We start from the raw sequence: 27,590 nt of genomic DNA on the forward strand, positions 1-27,590 counted from the left end.
TATATTATACTCTATTTCGTGTTTCATTAACCATTGTCAAGATGGATAAGAGCAGAATGAGCTCGTGTGTATGTGTTCTATATAGTTCAATGCGAACAAAAAAAGGGGACCATATAAATAAAATTGGGATATTTTATCATCCTTGGCTCCTTGCTAGGTAAAAGGAAGAAGATGGGCTGGAATTTCAATTTGGCTGGGATTAATGCAATGTCTGAAACAGACAATCTCATCAATGCTAATCCTGTTTACAAAAAAGTCTTTTCCCTTTGAGAAAGGCAAAAGATACCCCAAAAATAAAAAGACTAATTCATGCCCGCACGGAGAGACCGCACGAACATTTCTAAAAACAGATACTTTTTTACTTTATGTATGCTGTATATAAAGTTTGCATGTATAACTTTATATGTATAAAGATTTCTATGTACTTAAGTTTATACCTATAATGTTTTAAGTATACAGATTGTTTGTATGAATAAAAAAAGAAAAAGAAAAAAGATCTAAGTTTGTATGCATAAACTATATATGTATAAATTTTTCATGTATACTATTATATGTATAATTTTTGTATATATGTAAGTTTGTATGTATAAAGTTTATATATATAAGGTATAAGGTTTAATATTAAAACTATACAAAAGATACTGTTTTCTCAGCCCACCTGAGAAATTAACACGGGGGCCAACATTCCACAGTAGTTTTGAGCCCAAAGCAAGGCCTTCAGCCCAGGTAGCTTTCCGTTGCCCCTCACGAGAGGGTTCCAGTGGTGTCCCCACCTGTCAGGCTCTGCTCGCTCTCCCGTCCAAACGCCTATATTAACGCGCCGCGCGCCCCCTCCCCTTCTTCTCTCCTCCACGTCGCGGCTCGCGCTCGCGCCACCTGATCGATCGATCCCCACGGCCCACCCCCCCCACACGCGAGACGAGGCAGCTGGCGACGCGAGGCGCGGGCGAATCGCCGCGGCGGCGGGCATCCTCCACCGGGTGCGTCGGTTGCGGCGGAGTAAGGGGCTAGCGCGGGCGGGCGGGCGGGCGCGATGACGGACGGCCACCACTTCAACAACATCTCCCTCGGCGGTCGCGGCGGCAACGTGAGTGTACTCGTCGACTTCGGCCTCGACTCCGCTCCTAGACTTGGCCTCCCTTGGTTCGTCGAGTATTTAGCGGTCTAGGCGTTTGTACAATCTGGTAGGATTTCTGGGGTCGTCTTCTCGCTACATGTGAGGCGGTTCCGCGGTACGGGCTTGGCTGCCGGGATTCGTGGCGGCGATTTTGTGGTGCGTGGCGCTTGATTTTTTCTAGGGTTTGTCCTCGAAGGGAGGAAACGCCGAGATGAACTGATTTTATTTAATATGAAATGCACTAGATTTTGATGGGCTTAGCAATACGTATGTTGGCCAGGCAAAGCGAATTATGTTACTGCAAATGCGATGGTGAAAAGCATCATACGAACAATTTGGAACTTAAATAAATTATAAAAAATATTCCCAAATGGTGGGTTTTTATCGTCCCTTTAATTCAATAGACCCTTTACTATTCGAAGATCTCATGCGATTGCTAGTGGTATCCAGTTGCATTGCATTTAGTGCACATTTTAGCATTCATCCTGTGATTATTTCGTCCATAACTGCATCAGTTCAGTAAATCATATCTTATGGCCTACATGATTATCAGTGTTGTAGAATTTTGAATGCCATTTATCTTCAGTTTGCTTGCTTCGTTAAATGATTTATCGCTCTTACCATGCTTGAAACTAATTACTTTTCTGCAGAACTACAAATGTTGGCATCTATTTTGTTCATGATTGTTTTTTCTTCCAGTAATAGTGAATGACTATTCCATTTTCAGTTGCAAAAGCGAATATGTAAATGAAGTCTGATTCCATTAAAAAAAGTCTGATGTCAACACCATTTTTGTTCCATCATCATTATTGTCCACTGTTTGTAACATTCCTTGAGGTGCTGAAATCTTCTACATAAATTGTTTGGGTTCTTGTAGAATCCTGGCCAGTTTAAACTTTATTCCGGAGGACTTGCATGGAAGAGGCAAGGTGGAGGAAAGACCATTGAGGTTGACAAGTCCGATATCACTTCTGTGACATGGATGAGTATTCCCAGATCCTATCAGCTTAGTGTTTCAACAAAGGAGGGCCTCTTCTACAGGTTCTTTGGCTTCCGTGAACAGGTAATACTTCCTCTAGTTTCTCCTAAGAAAAGTAGGTCCTCCAATTGTGTATGTTTTTCATGGATAACTTTCATTGAGCTAATATTTTTCTTCTAATTTTTAGGATATCAGTTCACTGATTAACTTCATAGAAAAGAACATGGGGATCATACCAGACGAGAAGCAGCTTTCTGTTAGTGGACATAATTGTGGTGGAATTGAAATCAATGGTAAGCCAGGTTCTCTATATTATTCCGTTCTCCATTGACTTTCCACAATGTTTGTTTGGTAGTTTGATTGTTTTCATGTTATTTCCATTTCAGGAAACATGCTTAGCTTTAATGTTGGTCCAAAGGAAGCATTTGAAGTCTCTCTAGCAGATGTAGCACAGACTCAGATGCAAGGGAAAACAGACGTTGTTCTGGAGTTTCATGTGGATGATACTACTGGGGCTCATGAGGTATATGGTTTGCCTAAATATACATTTTCCTGTATGCAAGTTCACTAATATTTTGTTAAATAGTATATTTTAATAGATGATGGCGTTGACTTTTTGCACATGTTTTACCATTTGTCTTATTCAAAAACTTATGTAATCATTTATTTTGTTGTGATTAGATTATTACTAAATATATTTTAATTATAACTGACAGTTTCACATATTTGTACAAATTTTTTGAATAAGACAAATGATCAAACATATATTAAAATGTCAACAGTGTCATCAATTAAAATACGGAGGGAATGTATTGGTTTGGTGTGCTTCTTGTTACTTTTCTGTTCTTTAGGTGCAGATGGTTATAACTTATAAGTAATCAATTTATGTTTATTAATATGACGGGAAATGGATAGAACAATTGTCAAAACTATCTTTTACATTTCATTGCTATGCATCAGTTACTCAACTGTCTGTCTTGTAATTAAAGAATACTATGTCCGTCCCAAATAATGTCATTTTTAGCCATTCTAGTTTGTCCCAAAATAAGTTCATTTTTGAGCAATGATTGCATTGGAGTTTGTGAAAGCAAGGGATAAATACATTGGGATTAGATAAAGTAGAAAATTCTTGTACAGGAATTGATAAAGCGGAGGTATTTTAGTCTTTTAGCTTTTGTATTGGTAGGTGTGTGATGAGTGCAAAATAAAGCTATATTGGGATGGATGGAGTATAATGTAATGCTCTCGATGCCTTTTCATTCTCATTTGATGGTATTGCAAGTACCACGCTCCCATTTTTAGAGAAATCATCTGGTAAACTTTTGGAGCCTTTATCTGTACTGATGAGCATCATTGGAATATTTTGAAAATAGAATATTCATATTGTTTTATACCCTACTATGTTTAACGGTAATGCAATTTTTACTCTTTTTTTGTTTAAAAAGAAATACAGCTGATTCAACTTCCTTTGAATTGTAGAAAGATTCATTGATGGATTTAAGCTTCCATGTACCAACTTCAAATACTCAATTTCCTGGAGATGAGAATCGTCCATCAGCTCAAGTGAGTTTGCTCAACAAGCATGCAATATGGACAACAGTAGAAAATACATGCTATTGTGTTGCAAATGGTGAAACCCTCTCTTTAGATTTTATGGCAGGCTATCTTGAGCAAGGCTGATGTTGGCTCATCAGAGGAAGCTGTTGTCACATTTGATGGAATTGCTGTTCTAACTCCGAGGTGGGTAAATCTTAATACCATATAGAGATACTAGACCCTTTAAAAATAAGGACATCATTTGGTATTATTATTTTGATTTTCTGAAATGTCTACGTGCTATTTTTCTATTCAGAGGTCGATACAGTGTTGAGCTTCATCTGTCATTCTTGCGACTCCAAGGACAAGCTAGTGATTTCAAAATTCAATATAGCAGTATTCTTCGCCTCTTTGTTTTACCAAAGGTTCTGTCCCTTCTGTATTTTTATTATGTGCTGTTCTTATTGTTAATTGTTTATCTGACAAAAAAAACCTTATTGTTTTGTTTTTTCACCTTGGCAGTCAAATAATCCTCATACGTTTGTGGTGATCACTCTTGATCCACCAATTCGCAAAGGACAGACATTATATCCTCACATTGTTATTCAAGTACTGTATGAGAATTCAATTTGATATTAACTTGGTGACAACTTACAGTCACCTTCCATAGGCATTTAGTAACCAATTTCTTTATTTATGAGTAGTTTGAGACTGAGGCAGTTGTTCAAAGGGATCTCACATTGAGTGAGGAAGTTTTGGCTGAAAAGTACAAGGATAGACTGGAGAGTTCTTACCAGGTGATATAATTTGCTTGTGTTCAATCATCAAATCTGACATTCTTCATCTGGAAAGTGGGTTCTAATCCCTGGCTCATGTAGCTTTGCATTTTTATCTACATCTGGGCATACATAGAACCAAAGAAATTGAACATTGGGGATGCGGATTATTTTAAATAATTGCATGACTGCAGTGTCCATTCATTTTTCTGTATGTTTTGTTTCTTGTTTCTAATGATATTCTCTGAACTGTATTTATTCTGGTAATGTACTACCGGAAAGCTCCAACTCCTGGAATGCACGATTACCTAACTTGTGATTCATCAGTTTGTCACTGAATATCTTTGATTTTTGCTATCTGCTCATCGGCTCCTGTTTGACTGAATTGCACATGCTGCTATTGATGTGATGAACTGCTTGTGTGGCAAGTACTACCATTGAATCAAGCATCATGCATTCCCTTGTGTTTCACCTATGCATGAATTATAGGGTTCAATGTCCTTCTGTACATTTGCAATCTGTAACTAAAGTATTCGATTTACCTGTAGGGTCTGATACATGAGGTGTTCTCCAAGGTCCTTCGTGGCCTATCTGGTGCTAAAGTTACAAGGCCAAGCACATTCCGCAGTTGTCAAGATGGGTATGCAGTGAAATCATCACTTAAAGCTGAAGATGGGTTGCTATATCCGCTGGAAAAGGGCTTCTTCTTTCTACCAAAGCCCCCAACACTCATTCTGCATGAGGAGGTATGTTTTCCACATTCCTGAGATGATTGACAATTCCATCCATTTGTCCTGTTTTAAGCTGTTGCTGTTTATGGCAGATAGAGTATGTCGAATTTGAGCGACATGGTGCTGGGGGTGCTAGTATGTCATCTCACTATTTTGATCTCCTGGTCAAGCTGAAAAATGATCAAGAACATCTATTCAGAAATATCCAAAGAAATGAATACCATAACCTCTTCAACTTCATCAGGTCTGTGCTTTATTTAATTAATTTCACCATCATCAGTGTACTTGCTTATTTTATGGAAGTATTGAACTGATAAGTACCTTATTGTAATCTTTTTCAAGTGGCAAGCATTTGAAAATCTTGAATCTTGGAGATGGTCAAGGTAGAGCTGGTGGCGTTACAGCTGTTCTTCAGAGCACTGATGATGTTGCTGTTGATCCTCATCTGGAGCGAATTAGAAATCAGACTGGCGATGATGAGAGTGATGAAGAGGTATTTCCTTTGTTTAATCGTTCATCTCATCATGATTCCATCGTCTGACTTAGCAACCATGTCATTTCCTGGAACTAATTTGTTTGCATTGGATGCCGTAATTCTCTCTTCAACTTCAGGATGAAGATTTTGTGGCCGACAAGGATGATAGTGGATCTCCTACTGATGATTCTGGAGAGGATGGTTCTGATGCTAGTTTAAGCGGAGGAGAAAAGGAGGTACCCCCCCCCCCCCCCCCCCCCAAAACACCCAAAAGAATCAGTCTGAGTAGTGTATATAGTGAATGCACCATGGTAATCAACATTGCTGTTTTTTCCCCCAGAAATCTTCCAAAAAGGAAGCTAGTATTTCAAAGGCACCTTTGAAGAAAAGGAAGCCGAAGAGTGGGGATGCGGAAGGCTCAGAAAAAAGAAAGCCAAAGAAGAAGAAAGATCCTAATGCCCCTAAAAGAGCAATTGCACCATTCATGTACTTCTCAAAAGCTGAGCGAGCTGTAAGTTACTTGAACCCTGCACTAGTGCAAAAATTCTCTGAATAATCACACGACCTTTGTCGAATTTTGTGGGGAATCTCTTCTTCAACACAAGGGAGCCAATGATCGTTTTCTTAAACGCAGAATCTGAAGAACAGCAATCCCGAGCTGGCCACCACAGAGATTGCGAAGAAGCTTGGGGAGAGGTGGCAAAAGATGACAGGTAATAAATATTCTTAGATATCACTAGTAGGAATTTCCACCCGATTTATAATGGCAGCCAAAGAAAAAAAAGCATTGTGAAAGGCTCCATTTGAACCGCTTCGTCTAATTTGCAGCTGAGGAGAAGCAGCCATACATCGAGCAGTCTCAAGTTGACAAGAAGCGGTACGCGGAGGAGTCAGCCGCCTACCGCGGGGCGGCTGCGATGGACGTGGACCCCGGCCCTGCCTCTCCCTCTGCCTCTGCCTCGGACTGAACACTCTACACGCCTGCATTGCGTTGCGTGCCACCACAACACACGAACAAAGGAGATGTTGGCATCTCCATGTAAATAAACTATCTCGATGTAAATAAAACTATCCTAGGAACCGGCAAGTCTTTCAAGTCTATCACTCTATCTTTAGCTATAGAAAGCAGCTCTATCTAAAGGCCTGGTTGGTAGCAGCTTCTGAAGGATCCAGATCCTCTGCATTAGATAAGCTAATGCAGAGGGTGGCATTAGCTCCAATCCTATCCATCCATCTTCATCCAATGGCTATAGCGAGATCTAGTGTTTTTTTTAGCTTAATTACTTTTTCCCCTTTCATGTTATGCTATGAGTACATGACCTATCCATCTTTTAATTTTTTATTTGAAATTAATGGCGGTAAACTTCAGCATGCTATAGCGAGATCTAGTGTTTTTTTAGCTTAATTACTTTTTCCCCTTTCATGTTATGCTATGAGTACATGACCTATCCATCTTTTAATTTTTTATTTAAAATTACTGGCGGTAAACTTCAGCTTATGCTTAATTGGATTTAGCAAATATGTAGTCTACCCATGCATGGTATATATTAATTGCTACTCAATGATCATTTTTATGTTAGATATCATTGATTTTTAGACACATGTTTGATCATTTAATCTTATTTTCTTTGCAAATATGAAAAAATATCATGCTTAAATTTTCTTAATGATAAAATAAACCATGATAAAATAAATGGTAGTTATGTAATAGTTTTACTTTTAATAAGACAAGTGGTCAAACATATATTAAAAAACCAACGACGTCAAACATAACAAACTAGAGTATGTTGTGACATTTGGTAAAGGCAAAACATTTCAAACACTAGAGAGGTGGACTTGGTGATGATGTTATGATTGCTTATTTGCTTATAAGCAAACTTTAAATTTTATATCTTAATTTTAGAATTGAATTTGTGATTTTTTAATCATGGCTTATTTTACTGCTTTTGCTTTGAGTCTACACATGTATAAAGTTTTACATGTAAATTATTTTTTTTAATAAAAATACGGTTTTTTTCCTAAAAGCGAAACGATGGGAGCCCACATTTTATCTAAGGTCTTAAGGATTATACCGTTATCTTCCTTGTTAAGATGCATTTTGTACAATAATATCTCAATATTAGGGTTATATCGTGCTATTTTTCTTATGTAAATTACCTCATGTACTTAGGGCGCGTTCAACGGTTCATTTTAGCTCATTAGCCATACACAAAACAAGCAATATGGTTGACATGGTTGATTGAGTAATAATTATTAAAAATTAAGAAATAGATTTATTTGATTTTTTAAATCAACTTCTCTGTAGAAGTTTTCGCACGAAACAACACCATTTAACGGTTTAAAATATGTGTTAGTGAAAGATATGGAATAGTCAAGCCATTTGAAGCTAAAAAGAACCGGCCCTTATGACCATTTTGGTGAAACAAACAAAATACTTAACACAACCATAGTACCATGATTGTTGGTAGACCAAACAAAATACAATACTAGGATTAATGTGATGAGGACTCATAAACTAGTTCATTTAGTAACTGTAACGGTAGAAGGGCAAAGATAATAGAAGAAGTACAAGAGCTAGCTCCAGCCGTTAGATAAAAGATGAATGGATCAGATTTGAGCTAATGCCACCCTCTACATTAGCTCCTCTAATGCAGAGGATCCGGTTCCGCTTCTAAAAGTTTCTTTAACTTTTTCATAATATATAGATTTTCAGAAACTCTTGACCATTTAGGGTTCCGCTTCTAAAAGTTTCTTTAACTTTTTCATAATATATAGATTTTCAGAAACTCTTGACCATTTAGGGCTTCTCCCTAAACAGACTCTTAAGTATCACTTACTCCCTAGGTATCACTAACTTTTGAATCTTACAGTTTTATTATTCACTTTATTCCAAAAAGGGTATTAATTACTTTATGATTTAGTTTATCACTAAAGATAATTTAGACATGAATTATAATTTTAAATGTTTCCAAAAAAATCTGAATAAGACAATTAATCAAACTTGGATTTTAAAATTATCGTCAAATAAGCTTATTTGCTTATGATTACGGTAAATGTGTGTTTTGGCTGGAGAACCACCTTTCTTTGTGTTGGGCTGGTGGAGTTGTGTTCGTGCAAAACTTTTTCAAAGGCTCAAATTATGGATACGTTAAATTTACGCAAACACATGAATTTTGAAAGTACTTTCGTTAGACATAACTAACTCGTGTTTATTGATGTATGCAAAATGTGTTGGAATCGAATGTATAGAACCAAAAAACATGTACATAACATCTGTACACACGATTATAAATGTAGACGAGCACGAACAACTTTCCTTTTTTTTTTTCCTTTTGAGTAAAGCGAGCACAAACAACTGGATATCACTGTGTTTTGATATCGAATGTTTTTCCGACAAAGGCCCAACACCAGCCAGTTCTTTAATTCTAACGGGCCAGGCCCATGGCGCGGGGTGGGCCACTTCTGCGGGCCCGGATCCTCTGCAGATTCCCGACCCATCAAAGGCCTTCTTAACTAGAGCGACCGCCCGTTCCGCGGGGACTCGTGTTCTTCTTACCTCCACACCTCGCGGTGACCTGCTCATCGACGTTTTTTTAAAAACCATTTTTAGTAAATAATTTTATTATTAATTTTTAGAAAAAAGAAATTTTACCGTATGCCAGTGTTGGTAACGTGACAAGACGACGTTGCCATGCAACCTGGTTAGCGTTGAGTCTTTGTCAAAAACTCTGCGCGACAGTGTTATATTGTTACGTTAGTATTGGTGGCGTGATTAAAAAGTTAATACGGTGAAAATATTTTTTTTCTGTTTTAGTAATAAAATTATTAAAAATGGTTAAAAAATAAAAAAACTTCTCACCGACTTCCTCCTGCCACCGACACGTGGCCCCACGTACCATTCCTCCCCTCCCCTTGTCTCCCCCTTCCCCAAAGAGGCTCGAGCTCGATCCCCTCTCCTCCGCGCCTCCGCCTCGGGCGACGTAGCCACGGGCTAGGGTTTCGGTTTCCTCCCGCCGTCACCTCCTCGTCCTCGTACGCCGCCGCGGCGGCCATGGCGATGGTGCAGGCCGGCATGGGCCTCACCCGCGTCGTCGTCCTCATCGGCGCCGGGGTGGCCGGCTCCGTCGTCCTCCGCAACGGCCGCCTCTCCGAGATCCTCGGCGAGCTCCAGGTGCGTCGTTGCGTGGCCACCGCCTTGCGGCTCCTCCCCCCTCCTTCCCGTTGGCTCCGCGTCCTGATCCTTGGAGGGAGGGAAGGGGGGGGGGGATTTGGATGATTTTGTTCCGATGATGATCCGTGCCTTGCGGGTTTGCAGGAGATACTTGACAAGGGGGAGAAGGGGAAAGGCGGAGACGGGGACGGAGACCTGTCCGACGCGCTCACTAAACAGGTGTGCCTCTGATCTCCTTGCCCTTGGGAGGTGTTTCGGCTAGTATATTAGCGAAGGGATGGGTCAGATTCAACTGTTCAACATGAGTACTGTGCGTTGCCTTTGCCATTAGTTGGGTGCTCCGGCTTCTCCACCAGAGCCCCATGTCGAAAGGACAAACATTGGATGCATTGTTATGCAATTATAGTATTTAAATTGGTGTATGCCTATTTGGATATATCTATTATTGATGCTCTAGTTTCAATACAATGAAGTTTCATTCGACACTACATCCACACTGGCTTCTTTATTTTGGCACAAGATACTACCAGGGGCTAATTCATATAAGCATTTAGTTATTTTTACCTATAGTGATTGCTGAATTATTGTTATGAGATGACACTGGTCCACATTGCATTCAGTCAGTTCTGCTGGCATTCTTTCTTATTTCTGGGAACTGCTAGCTTCAACAATACATTTGTTGTTCATGACATTATGTATTTGTTAATATTGTCAAGTGATATACTCCTATTAGGTTCAGGGGTGGCATTTTGACATTAAGGATGAAGAGCTGTTGACTACTTTTTGGAAGTGCATAATGTCTGTGCTAATATTAATTATTACTACAAGCCACACCACAGGTGTTTGATCGCAGGAAGCAAGGCCTTGTTGTCTTGTAACACCATACGTTCTGCACGAGTGTTTTAAACTGTTGTGATGCGTGCAACCTCAAACATACTAGTTGAATATTACCATAGTAACTGTTTATTGTCATCATGACTAAACAGTTTTGCCTATCTTGTCAAGCTAGACTTATACTTTGGTCCACTTAGGTGCGCAACTTGGCTATGGAGGTTAAACAACTTGCTTCCTCACGTGGATCTATAACTGTTCTTAGTGGAGGTTCCGGTCAAACAGGTCAGTCTACCTTTTGCACAACATAATAGACTTGCTAGATCACAAGCTGTATTCATTTCACTGGGATTAATTTTCTCTTGTTTTAAATATGGAATTCTTGTAGTTAGGGAAGTAGTGGACTGAGTAATAATCATTACTCGCTAACTCAGCCTACATAGATCTGTTGCTGCTTATTCCAGAAAATTGTGCAGTTAACCTGTGATCTATGTGACCAGGCATTCATGATTATAGTGTTCTTGATCTTTTTTGCAGGGGTATCAGGTTTGATAGTACCTGCAGCAACTGTTGGGGCACTGGGTTATGGTTATATGTGGTGGAAGGTATGCCTTCTATCATAGTCTTTATATTTATGTCATGCTTAATAGATTAACTGCCAAAATGTAGATCTGCTTCTATTTCATCTGCTTTGTTCTTTTTATCAGAAACCAAACCAATTTTTCTGTTTTTTCTTCAGCTGGCCTTGTTATTTTAAATTATTTTTATGTGTTACATTCTACATTCACAGCTACAACAATTTTTTGAGAAGAACGACTCATTTATTTATTTTTATTGTTTATGTTGACCAGGGCATCTCCTTTGCGGACCTAATGTATGTTACCAAGCGTAACATGGCGAATGCTGTTTCCAGTATGACTAAGCATCTGGAGCAAGTGCAAACCTCTCTCGCTGTAAGTTTAACTGTTACAAATTTCTTTCCTAGTTCATCTTCATCACAAAGCATCAAAGCATTGCTTTTTCACTTGTCTGCGAGTATGGAGTGTATACTAATACGACACTGCTATGCCAGGATGATGAGTTTAATTCATCCTAGTTTATGTACATCTGACTCCCACATTTATCCTTTTTTTTAAAAAAAAAATCCATGTATACTACTTTGTAATGTTACTGTTGAGATATTTGGTTAGTCATCAAACACTGTTCTTGATTATTATGCAGGCTGCTAAAAGGCATTTGACTCAGCGTATTGAAAAGTTGGATGATAAATTGGATCAGCAAAAGGCACTTTCTGGACAAATAAGAGATGATGTACTTTCCTTGTCATTTTCATATCAATCCATGTTTAGCATTAGCATATATTCATTTTGATGTGCATGGGTTCAATAGTTTAAGAAATCTCAAATGCCATATGCCTAAATGCAATTATATTTTAAGAGGCACCTTTATTTCCTTTTACAGAAGTGAACTGTGAGTATTTACAGGTTCACTTGTATGATTTTCACTTTTGAAATAGCTACTTTTCTATCCAGGTTACTGATGCACGGCTGAAGCTTGAGAATATTGGTTCAGAAATTAAGAACATCAAACAATTGGTTTGGGGTCTGGTTAGTGTATTTCTACCCAAACACTGTGTATAACTGCCTTGTTCAGGTTGTTTCAATCCTCTATTGCTTCTGCAGGATGAAAAGATGGACTCGATGGAAGCCAAACAGGTTGGCAACTTGACATCCACTTAGAAATGTTTCTACTGTTATTTCAGTCCTTTTAGCTTCCATTGTTTTCTTTTTGCATAAAAGGTATAGTGCATTTGCACTGGTTTTAGCCTGGGCAATGATATCTTTGTGTTGGAAGTACTGACTCAATGTGTGTTAAGTAAGGCCTCATTTCCTAACCTTAGTGGAAAGTAGAGATTGGTCTGTTAGAAATTTGCTGGGAAGGTAATGGAAGTAGGTCTTGAGATTTTTACATGCATGTTGTAGTTTGTTGAATTTGTTTGATGACTGAATTGTGACGGTGGTCTTTATCCTTCTGTTCCAAGTATATCTTGATAAGAAAAACATCAGTTACACCCAACCTTACTGTTCATTCTATTGAAGGTTGAGTTTATCTATATTCAGTTGATATGGCAAGCTCTTTAAACTTTTGTTCTTGTTATGATGGCTAATTATATTCTGTCAACAGAATTTTTCATGTGCTGGTGTGATGTACCTCTGCCAATTTATAGAGCAAAATGGTGGGAAGCTGCCAGAACGCCTGGTATGAGCATGAGCACTTTACAATTCCCAGTTCTGGCTTAACTATCTGTACTTCTTTACTTCCTGATATGTCCTCTAGATATGTATATGCATTGTGCTTTTATAACATCCCTTTGATGTCGATTCATGCATTCATTTTGTAATTTTTCTTAAAGTTGATTTTCTAAGGATACGGGATATTAGTACTTGCAGAGTATTTCTATGATGTTATAAATCGCGGTTAAGTACCCCCTCTGGCCCATAATACAAGAAATTTTGCCACTTACTTTCTCCCAGAATATAACAGCCTCACTTTCCGCTTCTGCTTATGGTTATAAGCCAAAATTTGAATTTTTAACCTTAAATTTGGAGTTGATTTGGGGTTTTTTTAGTTTATTTTTCAGTCTTGGCTTATAGATCGCTAAGAACATGCATATAAAAGTTGTATTCACAAATTATTTTTTTGTTTGCAAATATACTGTGAAAAAGCCAAAAGATCACCCCCTAAATGATCTTGTGATCTTGAGACAACTCTTTATTTTCCATTCATCAACTTTTGTACTATTTTATTCTCAATCTATCAATTTTTGCACTACTATATTCCTCAGCTACCAACATTTGTACTACTTTATTCCTCTAACAACTACTTTTTGTGACATGATGTGTACTTTTTCTACTTAATGTTTGCAAGTGCATGCCCTATATTATATGCATGATCCCTTATATTATGAGAAGGAGTAGCATGTATGGGGCTGTTTGGATTGATGCCCAACCAAACCTTACCAAAATTTGGGCAAGGGAATGCATTTGGCTATTGTTTTGGTCCTTTGCCAAAATTTTGGAGTGCCTTACCCATGCCATTTCTAAAAATTTGTTAACATATGTTGGTTATTCTCTTGTCGGTCTCAAACTAAATAACCAAAGCAACTCTGCCAAAATTTTTGGCAACAGACCAAACACACAACTTTACCATGTTGTCAATTCCCAGTTATTTTGGTAAGGTTGAGATGGCTATACAAACAAACTTTATGTTCTTTATACTGGTATGGTGTATGCTAAGTTGCTAACACACTTTTTGTCCACTGCACTGAACTTTGTTGAATTTGTACAGGAGGGCTCAAAAATAGCTGCGAAGCGTTTTGGGAGCCAAAGTGTCACACAGGTTAGTAGTAACAGTTACCAACTAAGGCTAGACATCTTTCTTCTAATGTACTGCTAATTCATAAACCTGAACTTCAGTAGAGACAGCTTTTTTGGTGCTGGTGCTGATAACAGCCTTGTCACTGATTTGACCCTGTCAGCTCACTTCACTGTTTTGCTCACTTCATTGTTTTTCAGGGGTTGAAACTGGCCATAGAATCAGGGATTTTTGACAATGAAATCTTCAGTTCACCTAAGAACAACCCTGATTCAAGATAAAACAGGTTTGAGGACTGACCTCTTTGCATGGTACATACAGAATATCCTGTACTTATTACTTACAGTCATGTGTTGAAGAAATGATCAATAATTTTGTAGGTCCAACGTCTGCCAAAGTAATTTTTGTCAGGGGGATATCCGAGGGCATCTCATCTAATACCCAGATTACACCCTCCATTGAAATGCAGTAAAGTATAATTTCTTACTAGATTTACATGTAAAGAGTTACAGCCTTTTCAAGTTTTCTGCTTGCAGGAAGTGCTGCTTTTTACATTTGAAAGCTTGTTCGATACTAGTGGTTAGGGATTTTCAGACCGTGCTATGCTGGCATCGCTTGTGATTTCAGATTTCAGGCAAACACTTTTGCCTTGAATAAAATTGACAACACGTGTGAATTATATTTGTGATGCTGTATCTATCTACTTCATGTTTAGTTTGCAAGATTTCCACGCGTGAATGAAACAGCTTATATGAAGTTTTCAAGTCGATTATAGATAGACAGAAGTTTCTTGCGACCAAATGATTTGGTGTCATTGTAAGTCAATTGCGCATGGATCAACAGCATCTGGGTGGTGCCGTAATGTGGTGCCTTTTTTTCGTTCAGAGCAACAGTCACGAGTTCAGTAGGTTTTAAATCCTCCTACCACAATAGCGTCATGCAACTAATGCAAGTACAGTCGCGAGTTCCATCTCTTGAGCTTGTACCTCTGCCGTAAAAAACAGATAGATTAGTGACAATTATGACCTGGAGTAGCGCAGAGATTAGTGACAATAATTTCTGAACAAATATTTGTTGATGTCAAATCTGTTGGTTTGACGTGCTAAATACACACGAATGCTCGAGAGTCTTTGCGTCGAACTATCGTAGGACCTAAATCAAGAGATGCGAGTGTTCGGTAGTTTGATCTTCCGAATAACAAGATGAACATAAGAAGTCGATCAGCTATCGAGCCAATAAATAACTGAGAATCCAGCCGATTAGATGTCGATATAGTAGTGTTTAGCCCACAAGTTAAACAATCGGCTGTTAAAGGCTTGGATCAGCTAGGAGTTCGATATAAAGACTCAAATAATTAAATAAACAATAGTTATTTGCTACGATCAATTGAAAACAACTTGCATGCAATCCTCATAAGCTAGATACAACACTTAAATAACTATTTATAAGTAAAATTAATTGATATAGATGCAATATAGTAAGACAATCGACTATTCTATTGATATAACTAGAATGAGTATACATACTTGCAAGGATCATCGGCAATAACCAAATGATGATCGACCATAATAATAAGAGATTACACCTAGCAACGTTAGATTAAGATTGCTATCAAATTGATGAGCCGATGACTGGTAACTTATCGGAAGTCCGATAAAATAGTGAGCAAGATACATCAACCTTGTATAAACTATTTGATAAACATAATCTAATATATCGGACTATCTAATATATCGGACTGAACCGATACATATTAGATTAAAGATATCAAATAACAAATATCAAGTCAAAATAAATCAACCCAAGATACAAACATAACTTAAAACTAAACTGATATAATCACTAGCAACAATATATGTTTTTCTCCGAATATTGGATGTAACCAAGGAAGTCCTGATCTAACCGATATGGTCGGTAGATAATTAACCTGAACACTAAAAAATACAAAAGTATATTAAGATGAAACTTTCAAACTCATGTCAAAAGAATTTACCTCTTGTAATCGGCTTTTTTGAATTAAATGATCTGAACTTTCAAACTCATGTCAAAAGAATTTATTTTTTCATAGGTGCTAATAGTCCTTATGCAAGATCTGCTAGCTAGTCATCACTTAAGCTTAAACTATCGCATCGACTATGAACTCTACGAAATTTTTGAATATATTCCATAGCTGATTCACCTTCTTGCTGCTCAACATATAAAGTTTGAAAGTTTCATCTCATTTATGCCAACAAAGGACTTGTGAAATTATTTTTCAAGATCGGCCCAACTTCCAATAGAGTTTGGGGGTAACGATAAAAACATGTGAAAACTGATCAAGAAAGTGACAACGGAAAAAACCTAACTTTCAACGCATCATGAGCCAATGCCTCTCCACATCGTGCTAAGAATCAACTCACATGGTCAATTATAGAAGTCTAGGATCCTATATCGATGAGGTAACGGAATCCATCAAACCACTCATGATATGGATGTTGATATAAATATATATATGTTCTTTTGGTTTGATCCAAAATTATTCCCTCATCGTCTCAACAATTCTATCGGTCTACTCATTTTCCTTTGAATTGTTATCACCACGCTAATACCGATAAGGTTCTTCCAATTGATATTGCCCCCTAAGTCAAACTCCTTGAGCAATGTATTCAACTGTTTTCTTGATCAAATTTTACAATCTATTCATCAACACTCCAGATTGATTGAACACAACATAATGGATTGCTTCATCAATTGTGTCTTGAAGTGTTTTGACCATCATCTTGGAGAATTGAACAATGCCCCTGCTATGTCATGACGAAAGGTTGAAATCAACACTTCCGAAAATCAGCTACGGATTGCTCCACTTGTTGACTTTATTCTTCTGTCAAACTTAAGGCTGTCAAAAAAGCTCAAAGCTCGAGAGCTGCTCGAGCTCGGCTCGTTTCAGGCTCGGTTCAAGCTCGGCTCGAGCTCCTAACGAGCTGAGCCCGAGCCTAATCGAAAGCTCGCGAGCTTTCTCAAGCCGAGCTCGAGCTTACATATACATGTTATTTTTAATTTTTATTTGATAAATTAGTAGATTAATAATAAATTATTATATATTTAAATAATATAAATTAGCTTTAGTCTTATATATTAATTTTAAATCTTATTTATAATTTATTTAATATAGTTAACTTGAAATTATTATTTTTATCTACAAATATCATCAATATATATATATATATATATAAACCGAGCTCGAGCTGAGCTTGCGAGCCTACCGAGCTCGAGCCGAGCCTGTCCAAGAGCTCGAAGGTTTGCTAGGCTCGATTCAAGCTCGGCTCGAGCCTGGATAGGCCAGCTCACTCGAGTTCGGCTCGTTGACAGCCTTAGTCAAACTCTCCATTGTGACCAAGTTATTATCGAATTCTTTGGAAGACAATCTCGACTTCTGTTCAGAAGAGTCCCACTGAATGTGCCAAAAACATATTGACGCCAGATCTCGTTATCTTTCTTTATCTCTTCCAATCAACTTTCATGAACCAATATTGTCTAAATTAAATGAACTAAACTTTCAAACTTACGACAAAAGAACTTGTTTTTATGATAGGTGCTAACAGTCCTTGCAATGCAAAATCTGCTAGTTGTTCACCACTTAGGCTCAAACTATAGCATCGGCTGTGAACATTACAAAATCATTGAACATATTCCATAGGCGGGAAAGTAAACTTCGATGAAAAAACCCTAAATCAATTCCAAAATTGAGGTTAAAAATTTAACCTTGGAAAACTTGGATTGCGTGGCATAGCAACACTGACCATAGCCTAACCGTCTACTTACATCCTCTTTCTTCTCAAAATGAAACTATTTATATCGCGCCTCCCCTTTGTTTTGTTTTAAAAATGCAACTATTTCTACACCTGCACTGCTATCTCAACCAATCATAACCCTTTTCCATTTAATTTCTCAAAATACGTTCTCTTAACCAAGCACAACATCTCTCTAATCATTTCTACCTATTTTCTTAATATTTGTTCTCAATAGTTATAACAGGAGTATCTTCATACGGAGCACAGCTGCGACAGCAATATAACTTAACAAAGTTTCTAGTTTCTGTTGCAACTGTAATGTAAACATATCTGATTAATACAAAAGGCACTTCCATGGTCACAATCATGTAAACAAAATTTGAGATTAGCCGATAGGTGTATTTGACAGCTCTAAAGTAAAGATCAAGTATTACACTATTACACCAACCTTTATCCAGAAACAAGACAATCACTTCGGTCCAGCTTTTCCATAGGAATCACGCAGGGTAACCGTTCTGTTGAACACCAGTTCCTCAGGCGTCGAGTCAGAATCCACAGCGAAATAACCTGCATGTAATGAGCAACTAAAGCATTAGAACCTTTCTCTTTTTTATTTCCACTGAAGATTCTTTTTTTCCACTGAAGAATTGACAAGCAACAAAATCCGAAGATGACTTACCGAGGCGTTCAAACTGAAATTTGTCCCCAAGAGCTGCAGTTGCAAGTGAAGGCACGGCATAGGCGCCCTTAATTACTTCCTTTGATCGTGGGTTGAGATCACCCAGCCAATCCTCAAGCTCCACAGGATTCTAATGGAGAGAGAATTTCAGTGATGTGATATCAGTACGACACACACTTGCAAGGAGCAAGGAGCAAGGAGCAAGAAGCGGGGACACAGGTAATACTGTACCTCTGAAAGAAATAATCTCTCAAACAATCTGATTTCCACTTTGAGTGGGTCAACCCCTGGAGAAGGTTCAGCAACCCAGTGCAACACACCCTATACATACACAAAATCAAGATCTCAGAAGTTTGGATTGGAGAATCCCGCGGAATAATATGCTTGTCTGATCTTAAAAGAATTTTGATTCCTAAATACCTTTGGTTTTGTAGCCTTTGAAGGGTCATACTCAGCACGGATCTCAACAATATTATCTGTATTATCACCATAGATAACTTCCGTACATTTTATCGGGAATGCATACCTATCAGTTTCAGGTGCCAAACAAATGAGATCACAAGTCCTAGGCAAAATATTTAAAGTACACGGTCTACAGATTTACTATTACCTTAGTAGTACTGTTTTACCAGGAGCAAGCCCATAATAATCTTTTGAATCCTTTACCCGAAAATCAGACTGTTCTATGTAGACAGTTCTTGAGAATGGAACCTATGGATGAACATATGTCCAGAACCAGAATATGTTTAATCTTTGAGCAGGACCAAGGGATTATGTAAGTATGTAACCAGCAAACCACTTTTATTTTCTCTCAAAATGATTACAAATTAGTTATTCATTTCAGACATGAGAGTCACCTTGTAATAGGCTGAAGCATCATCTCCTGGAGCATCAGGCCACTTTTTTGCATCAAGGTCTATTATTTTTCCAGATTCTAAATTAGTTATAACAACCTAAAATTTACCAAGTTCAAAGAAAGCATCAGTAATGAATCAATTAACAAAGAAAATAATTAATATATATATAGTCAATAAAAGAATGCCAAACCTTTAGGGGATGCAAAACAACCATAGTACGAGAAGCTACTTTGTTAAGCTCTTCTCTAATATGATATTCAAGGCGCTCTACGCGTATCAAGCTATTGTCACTGCATTGAGAGGATAAATTAATGGTACCAGTATGCTATGTTCACAAATAGATTCTTTTTGCTGATATCAAAGCACCTCTTTTGAGTAGAACATTTCTCAGCAACAATAAACACATTCTTACCTTCTTGTTATGCCCATTCCACGAATAAAGGAATTAATAGCTGTTGATGATACTCCCCTCCGCCGTAGTCCTGCAAGTGTCAACAGGCGAGGATCATCCCACCCATCTACCCACTTCTCTGTCACGAGTCTATTTAGCTGCAAATCCAATCCATATTATAGAAGCATATATCAAGAAGCATAGAATTGATATAATTCTCCATAAGAATCAGCACTACACCTTTCTCTTGGACATAACATTGTTCGATATGTTTAGCCTTGAATATTCCCAAACATATGGCTGGTACTGGTCCAGGGCTACGAGCAGCCAGTAGTACGAAGGTCGGCGTATGTCAAATTCTAGCGTGCACAGCTGTTAATTTCAATGGCCAATACAATTAATTTATAACATGATAAGGCTCACATAATCAAAAATAGTTGAGAGAAAATTACCGAATGTGTAATATTTTCAAGAGAATCTACCAAACAATGAGCATAGTCATAACTTGGATAGATAAACCACTTGTCGCCAGCATGGGGATGAGGTGTAAACTGTGTAAATATTAACAAATATATTAAATTCTACACTCTGCTATGAACAATAATTCCATTATGTCGAATTGTGTACCTTTATTCTATATGCTATCAAGTCAGCCATGTTCTTGTTGTCATTCTGCATGTCTTGTTTCATCCGAAGAGTGGCTTTTCCCTCAGGAACCAACCCATGCCTCATATCTTCAAACAGTTTCAGTGACTCTTCTATGGGCCTATCCCTCCATGGACTATTCATCTGCTTTTCTCTATACTCCTTTATTTCTTCTGGGGTCTGGCAAACATATAATGATCAGTTTACACATACACTATTTCTTTTGTGGAAAGCATTCAGTGATAATATTCTAAACAAAGCTATATGCATAATGTAGTCTACTATTGATCCAAAGAAAACAAACCTGGTGATCAACATAAGCTAGTCCCTTCTTTATCAAACAAACAGCAAGTTCATATAATTCCTGGAAATAGTCACTTGTATAGGTAACTTTGTAAGGCTCCCAGCCCATCCATTGGACAATTTCTTGAATGTGATCTATATATTCTTTCTTCTCAGCCTCAGGGTTTGTATCATCAAACCTGTTGTTCAGATTCAACCATGTCGGCATGTTTTGCAATGAAGTATGTCCATATAAGGAAAAAATAAGAGCAAATCAGTGGACTTAAAGGCTCTTTTGATACCATAACTGTTCATCCATACCTAACGTAACAATGTCCATTGCGCTCTTTAGCCAGTCCAAAATCAATAAACATAGCCTGTGCATCAAAAAGCTTGTAAGCATCTTTCAGATTTTAAGACATCAATGTTTGCAGAAGTGACGTCATAGGTGAAAGGGATAGCCACAACCTTAGCATGACCAATATGAAGGTAGCCATTAGGCTCTGGGGGAAAGCGGGTCATCACTTTTCCTCCAGTTGTTTTAAGATGTTTCTCTAAAATGTCCTTTGTGTTGTGTGCTCTCCATATATTTCCATCGCTGAAGAATATTTCTGTATGGACCTACTTGTAAAAAACGATTTTTAGCTTCAAGGTCATTAGAGAATTTCTTATTTTGAGAAGTATGGAGTGTCACTGCATCCTATATAGTCCATCTTACCTTTAAGTTTTCCTCCGGTTGAGGAAATATGGAGTAGGGATTTAGTTCCTCCTCAGAAGGTGGAGCAGGAGCAGCTGCTGCAGTTTTTTTGTCCTATATTTTGTCAGAAACAAAATTAAATGATGAGCAAGCTAATAGCTAAATAGTCCTATCATAAAACTTGATCAAATTTCAGATTGCAAACCTCAACTTTGGCAGGCTTCTCCTTCTTCTTTTTCATAGGCTTTATATTGTCAGCTTCTGTCTTTGGACCAAGAATCTCTGTAAGCCTTTTATCAATTTCCTCCTGTAGATTAACAAAAATAATTAGAACAAGCCATATCATGAAGTTAACAAATTGTAGTAACCAAAGTTACCAAACAAAATACTCCACATTTTAGCCATAGGCCATAGCATGTATCAAACCTTTATGAACTTAGCATCGCCCCAGGGATGCCGCTTCCTAACCTGTCCGCACAAGCTGCCAACTGAAAATGAGGACAGGAGTAAATGATACTCAACTCTTGACATAAAAAATCAGAAAATAAAACAATAAGATCAACAGTATAGTAAAATGAAAGTGAAGCAGAAAATAAACCATTTATATGATATCGCTGTTCAACTATGGCTTCCATGTTTTCCTTCAGGACATCAGTAACTGTCGACTGAATTTCTTCAGTTGAAACAACCACTCCTGCAAGGAAATAAAATTTTCTGGCCCTTAAACTTCTGTTGACTCTTATCAACATAACAACATGGTATCAACTGTCAACTCTTCCTAAGCTTGTGGTACTACAGTTCTCAAGCTTTATGACTGAATAAGATGAGAACGATATCGTGTAAACGTAATTTGATCTAGAAAGAACATACCCACTCCACATGTCTCTTCAAACTTTGCTGTGTCCAAAGAATCAGGACCCAATGTAGAAAGAAATGACAGAGCGGCATCTAATTGCGCAGGGCTCTTGATCTGTAAATCTCAAATTGTCAAGTTAGAACACCTGCAAACCCAATCATCAAAGCAGCAGTGCCCACAATACAATCACGCATCAGAGAAACTCGCCTTTGATGACACAATGTATTGGATGACAACGGGGCGATGGACCAGAGCATTTGCTGGATACTTCGTCGCAACCTATTCCATTTTCACAACCAATTAATACAAACCAACACGCAAATTCACAAATCTTAATTAGATTTTACATAACACAACTCCAGCACTCCAGCAGCGAAAGGTGCTTACAGTGTAGAGAAGATTCCCCACGGATTTGTCACATCCACTAACAACACCAGCCTGCCGGCACGGAACAAGCAACAGCAGCCGTGTATTAGTTCCCCGAAGAGCCGAGGCGCGAAATCGAAACGAGGGCCGAGCGGGCGAGGTACCTCGGTGATGACGGCGGTGAGGTTGGCGGTGACCTTGCGGTTGGCGAGGGCGTTCTCCGCCGTGCGCTGGTCAAGCCCAATCGCCAGGAATGACACTAGCTCCGGCGACGGCGGCGGCGGCGCCGCCTTGCCTCCTGCTTCTCCGGTCGCCATCTCCGGCGAGGGGGGGAGGCGTGAGGAGGGAGAGAAAGGGCTTAGGACCTAGTCGGTGGTGGGGCCCACTGTAAGCGTCACATAACCCCTCAAACCCTAGCCACGTGCGCGACTCGCTGTCACTGAGGTGTGGGACCCACTGGAAAAAATGAACGGGACACCGTCCGGTTTGCGATCTGGGCCGCACGTTGGACTCGTCGTGGTGGATTGGGCCACGTGGCCCATTAGGGGAAGCGACTTAGGCCCGTTACGTTCTGGGCCCATAAAAGGGAATCCCGTGCCCACTTCGTTGGAATACTTTTGTTCTCAACTTATTTATGCTCAATTTATCAAATTTATCTTCTGCTATGTATAAATAAATATACTCTCTCTATATAGTAAATTACAAACTTAGCACTGGTTTAATTGATCCTCGCAAAACTATCACTAGAAATTGCAAAAATGCCACTAGACTCATCATTATAGTGGCATCATTGCGATATAGAAAAAAATCAGCGGCGAATTTACAAGAAACCCCTTAATTGTATGAAGCTTTGATTTTTGACGTATTATTCATTTTTTGGAAGCATCATTTATTTATTCTGTTGTGACTTCTTTTATCCCTAAGTACTTTTAAATTTTTGCACTATTTTTTTTGAATAAGACAAATAGTCAAACACCAAGTCCAAAAGTCAAAACTTTATACATAAAAACATGGAGAGGGTGCTATCTAATACTCCTCTATTTCAAAATATATGGTGTATCTTATTTTATTAGGACAAATGTCAACCAAAGATTACTATATGTCACATAAATACTTTTTAGTTAAATGTTTTTCCTAATGAAGTAAAAGACATCGTATATTTGTATATTTTAAAATGGATGGTGTGCTGTAAAATACCATTTGACGATGCATAGAAAGGGATGGTCACTGCACCCAGACACTAGATTGCCAACAAACATCTGTCAACAAAAGATGATCAATATTTGACAAGAAATTTGTCGGTAAAGGTTTTTGGCGTATACTTGTCAGCAATCCTGCAGGCATATAGCGGCAATCAGGATAGCTAGAGCTGTCTTGCTCAAGAGAGAATAATGACACACGATGGTTTCAAAGAGCACATTCAGATGAAGAAAAGGTATCTGACTCTGAACAAAGGCATCACACATATGACAACCAATCATTTTCAGCATCATCTGCAACCTCGTGTCATCACATGTAGACTTTTTTTATAGAGCTCTCGACAGCTTACCAACTTACGCTGTTAATACCTTGTCACAAAAGTACAAGAAGACATCACTGAACTGTTAGCTATGGGTCTAAGGGTATGTTTGGGGGAGTTTTAGATTCTGAGAAGCAGCTACTTGGTAACCAACTTCTGAGAATATGGAAAAGCTCCTAAACCCAGCTTCTCCAGCTTGTGGATTTTTAGTTCATTTTCCAGAATCTGTAACTACAGATTCTCAGAAGCTGTGAATCGTTTGGGGCAACTTCTGGCAGAAGGAGCTTTTGGGAGAAGCTGCAGCTAGAAAAAGCTCCCCCAAACAGGCCCAAAGTAAGTTTCACATTTACAATTCCTACTATATTTACCACTTATATTTTAGCAGTTGAAATAGGATGTCATAAACAGTTATCCATCAGCAGAGACTATGGGTTGCTATTGTCCTATTGATGAGGTAAAAGAAAGAACTAGCAGCCAGCCAGCTTCTGCGCTATCAGACTACAAGGATGCATGTTCACCTCCAGATAAGAACTTATGGGCCCAAGCTTCAAGGTACTCCCTACCCATGTTCATGAAAAAGCTGCGGTGCACTTCATACTCTGGTTTACAAAGACAAATCCCAACTGAGAGTCTATCAGCAGGTGTCAATGGGATTTCTTTTAGCATGGTCCACAGAGGAGCATTTGGGTCTGATGATGTCGGAGCTGCCCGTATTGGTTTTGCAGGACGGTCACAGATCCCGGCTAAGGTACTCTTTACCATATCCGCTTTCCTGCCCTCATGTGGCACAGGAGCCTGTGATTTTGGGCTTGGGGTTGGTTTTGCTTTGCTGACTATTTTGCATTTCTTCAATCCAGGCTTGAGAGCAGCCATTGTGCTCTCGGCAAAGGATCCAGATGGCTGGCTAGATGGTGCACTAGTGTCAGACATCACTTCACAAGGCACTGCGTCACTACTTGCTGCCACCTCATGACAGTCATCTTCATCCTCCAAAACAAATTTGTCCAAGTCTGTACCATCAGGGTCCTTTGCATCTGCACAATTTGCCATCATGTTCAATGGATCCAGGATTTCCATGTCATCATCGTTAATGTCATCAGCTGCAATTGGGTCTGTCACGGGGGCAGCATCCATTGACCACTCACCAAAGAGAGCTTGTATATGATTGAAGAATGGAATTGGTTTAGCAAGAATTGCACGCTCAGCTATCTATACAAGGGAAAAAAATCAGTAATGTACTTGGAGAATAGTGAAAATAGCAGCCATTTCTAATGATAAAAGTGCTTACAGGTAGACTAGCCATAGTTGAAGGAGGTAGTACTAGCATTTTGTGTTTCTTGTCAAACCTGCTCCCTGTCACATTCATATAACGAGCCACAATATTCCAAACCTCCTTGAAGCGCCTAAAGTGGCGATGGACCTGATCAACAGTGAAAGTTGTCTTAAATCTAGCATTTAATATGGATGTGCAATAATGGTGGTGTATCTTCTTGAACTTGGTCTTAGGTGGCATCTCCTTCTTCTTCTGAAGGTACCAATCAAGCACAAACTTTGACATCACTGTAGGCCAATTTGTGGCTCTTGCCCTTTTGATCTTAGAGTGGTCACCTAGGTCCATGATGTGGTCTACAAGAGGTAGGTTCGAATTAAGAAGATTGTGGTGTAAAATTGCAGTAAAATAATTGACAGTAGGTAAATCATGTTCCCTCCAGTCACAAAAAAAATTTGTTTTGGATATATCCTAAGTCAATCTTACAAAATTTAACATGTAGATCTCCAAATCCTTGATGCAGAGTTATTGCATTATAAGACACATTGGCAATTCATCACTGCTTTATCTGTAACTACTCTGATCAATATAGGCAGTGCTTCAACCATCTTTGTTAGTTTGGTCTCCCCAAACCAATGTCACAGTTATCAGTGAAATACTAACATATTGGCAGTCCACCACACCCTGATCTAATACTCTAATCAACTTCAGTCATCATACAAAACAATGCACCTATTTATTATCCAGTGCTGTTATAGAAAATGACCATAAAGCCATCAGGGTCCGAAACAAAATGGAAGGTCTTTGGATATTAACTATAGCAATCCTGAAGTTCAAAACACATTCAATTTTCATGTAATTACAAGACAGTTGGTAATTGAAAATTATTAGAGGTGCACACCAGGTTGACTCCTGCCATGCCTTGGCTATTGAAAAACCTATGAGTGAGTTCAGTGCTTTTGCCATGGACAGGACTACGTTGTTTTGGGTGACGTGCCCACTACGTTATAACTCATTTGTTACTTTTGTTCTCAACTTATTTATGCTCCATTTATCAAATTCAACAGTCACTCAGGTGGGGCATTGAAGAAGAAAATACAAAATTCCCAAACTCCTCGTCTTAATATTCCTTCTCGTTCCTTCCCCAAATCCCTTGTTTCACCTTCAAGTTCCTATCAGTCTGTAACAAATTGGCGTGACGCCAAAAGATTATAGAATATTGTAACAACTCCCACCCCCAAACTACTTTGAATGGTATTCTATTTACCATTCCAAACACCTCCATGGTGGCAGTATACTACGCCAATCTGCACACCTTTGATCGGTTAAATACTGCTACCCTACAACAAGTAAAAGCAATCTGGTGTCATCAACTTGTGAGCATTACTATATCCTCATTTTCACACTAGCAAATTTGGTATGCTATCCATTCAGGAATCTGAAACATGTTAATCAATATACTTGCTACCTACGGCTTGATTTTGCTCATAGATTTGTCCATGCACAATGCAGCATGGATCACCTAAAAGAACTTACTAAAATCTACACTAGGTCATGCTATTTCACATGCATCGGCCGGCCGGCCGGGCGACCAAAGAAACGGGTTACCATTTCTGAAAACGAAGGAATAGCGATTCTCAACAGCATGAATACCTTGCGGTGTCTTGGGCGAACCCAAATCACCCGAGACCTCTTGGCCTCCTGACATCGTCGTCGCCTCCCCGGGCCCGGCACCACCCCAGAGATCCAACGAACGAACAGGGAGGCCGAGGCACCTGACCTGGCCCTCCCTCCCACGCGGCGCGGGTCAGGCGATTGGTGGCGTGGCGGCGGGGGGAGGAAGAGGAGGAGGAGGAGGATGGCTAGCTGCTAGGGCTCGCGAGGCGCGAGCCGGAGGGCGAGGACGCGGCGGCGGCGGCGGCGGCGAAGGGAAGGCGAGGTGAGGCGAGGCGAGGCGAGGCAGCGATGGTGCTTGGTCTGTGCGAGGCTGACCGGTGGGGCCCACAGGCTCGCAGTGAGTGGGTACCTCACCTGTACCGAACCGCGGCTGGGATCAGCTGAAGTTGCAAACGCGACCATAAGGTACGCTTAATGTATTGGGCTCTATGTTAGTCGTCAGTAATAAGGATCTATTTTATAATGATATGTATAAGGATAGAGTTAGGTGTGTTTTTTTTATTAATAGAATAAAATATTTTTTATTATGTTAGTTTTCTTTTTATACACCCTCGTACAAGAAAAATTTTCTTTAATAAATGATAAGAGTC

The 27,590-nt window shown here is 39.0% G+C and overlaps 4 protein-coding genes across 5 annotated transcripts; 2 read left to right on the forward strand and 2 right to left on the reverse strand.

Annotated features, from left to right (window-relative positions):
* Nucleotides 1–998: 998 nt before the first annotated feature.
* On the forward strand, nt 999–7,015 carry LOC102712085 (FACT complex subunit SSRP1-B). Its single transcript, XM_006654998.3, has 16 exons — nt 999–1,087; nt 1,995–2,180; nt 2,284–2,389; nt 2,483–2,619; nt 3,576–3,659; nt 3,745–3,836; nt 3,949–4,057; nt 4,155–4,241; nt 4,337–4,429; nt 4,957–5,154; nt 5,232–5,383; nt 5,482–5,632; nt 5,752–5,850; nt 5,955–6,125; nt 6,249–6,327; nt 6,443–7,015. The coding sequence occupies exons 1-16, from the start codon at nt 1,034–1,036 to the stop codon at nt 6,580–6,582; spliced, it is 1,938 nt and encodes a 645-aa protein (XP_006655061.1). The 5' UTR covers nt 999–1,033; the 3' UTR covers nt 6,583–7,015.
* A 2,499-nt stretch (nt 7,016–9,514) lies between these two features.
* LOC102713358 lies at nt 9,515–14,713 on the forward strand. Its single transcript, XM_006654054.2, has 12 exons — nt 9,515–9,785; nt 9,930–10,004; nt 10,817–10,901; nt 11,154–11,221; nt 11,468–11,569; nt 11,838–11,927; nt 12,149–12,223; nt 12,299–12,331; nt 12,801–12,875; nt 13,965–14,015; nt 14,192–14,277; nt 14,372–14,713. The coding sequence occupies exons 1-11, from the start codon at nt 9,666–9,668 to the stop codon at nt 14,270–14,272; spliced, it is 855 nt and encodes a 284-aa protein (XP_006654117.1). The 5' UTR covers nt 9,515–9,665; the 3' UTR covers nt 14,273–14,277; nt 14,372–14,713.
* Nucleotides 14,714–17,871: 3,158 nt separating this feature from the next.
* Nucleotides 17,872–22,883, reverse strand: LOC102712362 (glutamine--tRNA ligase-like). Its single transcript, XM_006654999.3, has 22 exons — nt 22,699–22,883; nt 22,556–22,606; nt 22,376–22,447; nt 22,183–22,282; nt 21,911–22,006; nt 21,739–21,800; nt 21,518–21,619; nt 21,334–21,426; nt 21,084–21,236; nt 20,937–20,992; nt 20,638–20,815; nt 20,316–20,513; nt 20,141–20,239; nt 19,929–20,060; nt 19,710–19,846; nt 19,488–19,587; nt 19,298–19,393; nt 19,051–19,151; nt 18,861–18,966; nt 18,672–18,761; nt 18,441–18,570; nt 17,872–18,328 (listed from the first exon to the last, which is right to left on the reverse strand). Exons 1-22 carry the CDS (start codon nt 22,849–22,851, stop codon nt 18,231–18,233), a joined length of 2,403 nt encoding a protein of 800 aa, XP_006655062.1. The 5' UTR covers nt 22,852–22,883; the 3' UTR covers nt 17,872–18,230.
* A 960-nt stretch (nt 22,884–23,843) lies between these two features.
* On the reverse strand, nt 23,844–27,328 carry LOC102713629. Of its 2 annotated transcripts, XM_015837265.2 has the most exons (4): nt 26,977–27,050; nt 26,591–26,663; nt 25,342–25,679; nt 23,844–25,262 (listed from the first exon to the last, which is right to left on the reverse strand). In XM_015837265.2, exons 3-4 carry the CDS (start codon nt 25,669–25,671, stop codon nt 24,552–24,554), a joined length of 1,041 nt encoding a protein of 346 aa, XP_015692751.1. In that variant the 5' UTR covers nt 25,672–25,679; nt 26,591–26,663; nt 26,977–27,050; the 3' UTR covers nt 23,844–24,551. The 2 variants fall into 2 exon arrangements, with proteins under 2 accessions (XP_015692751.1, XP_006654118.2); XM_006654055.3 differs by lacking the exon at nt 26,591–26,663 and having other exon boundaries at nt 24,552–25,262; nt 26,977–27,328.
* Nucleotides 27,329–27,590: the final 262 nt, after the last annotated feature.

Source organism: Oryza brachyantha, chromosome 5 (assembly GCF_000231095.2).
Source record: "Oryza brachyantha chromosome 5, ObraRS2, whole genome shotgun sequence".
NCBI lineage: Eukaryota > Viridiplantae > Streptophyta > Magnoliopsida > Poales > Poaceae > Oryza > Oryza brachyantha.

Excerpts from the sequence above, each read along its gene's own strand:
- LOC102712085 (XM_006654998.3), top strand. The coding sequence starts at position 1,034 with ATGACGGACGGCCACCACTTCAACAACATCTCCCTCGGCGGTCGCGGC. Across the intron at positions 2,390-2,482 it reads TGGTGGAATTGAAATCAATG|GAAACATGCTTAGCTTTAAT; the intron begins GTAAGCCAGGTT and ends TTTCCATTTCAG. Across the intron at positions 6,328-6,442 it reads GAGGTGGCAAAAGATGACAG|CTGAGGAGAAGCAGCCATAC; the intron begins GTAATAAATATT and ends TCTAATTTGCAG.
- LOC102713358 (XM_006654054.2), top strand. The coding sequence starts at position 9,666 with ATGGCGATGGTGCAGGCCGGCATGGGCCTCACCCGCGTCGTCGTCCTC. Across the intron at positions 9,786-9,929 it reads AGATCCTCGGCGAGCTCCAG|GAGATACTTGACAAGGGGGA; the intron begins GTGCGTCGTTGC and ends GCGGGTTTGCAG. Across the intron at positions 11,928-12,148 it reads CTGGACAAATAAGAGATGAT|GTTACTGATGCACGGCTGAA; the intron begins GTACTTTCCTTG and ends TTTTCTATCCAG.
- LOC102712362 (XM_006654999.3), bottom strand. The coding sequence starts at position 22,851 with ATGGCGACCGGAGAAGCAGGAGGCAAGGCGGCGCCGCCGCCGCCGTCG. Across the intron at positions 21,237-21,333 it reads AACCGGAGGAAAACTTAAAG|GTCCATACAGAAATATTCTT; the intron begins GTAAGATGGACT and ends TTTTACAAGTAG. Across the intron at positions 18,571-18,671 it reads AGAGATTATTTCTTTCAGAG|AATCCTGTGGAGCTTGAGGA; the intron begins GTACAGTATTAC and ends TCTCTCCATTAG.
- LOC102713629 (XM_006654055.3), bottom strand. The coding sequence starts at position 27,031 with ATGTCAGGAGGCCAAGAGGTCTCGGGTGATTTGGGTTCGCCCAAGACA. Across the intron at positions 25,680-26,976 it reads TTCGCCCAAGACACCGCAAG|ACCACATCATGGACCTAGGT; the intron begins GTATTCATGCTG and ends TACCTCTTGTAG. Across the intron at positions 25,263-25,341 it reads CAACTATGGCTAGTCTACCT|ATAGCTGAGCGTGCAATTCT; the intron begins GTAAGCACTTTT and ends TCCCTTGTATAG.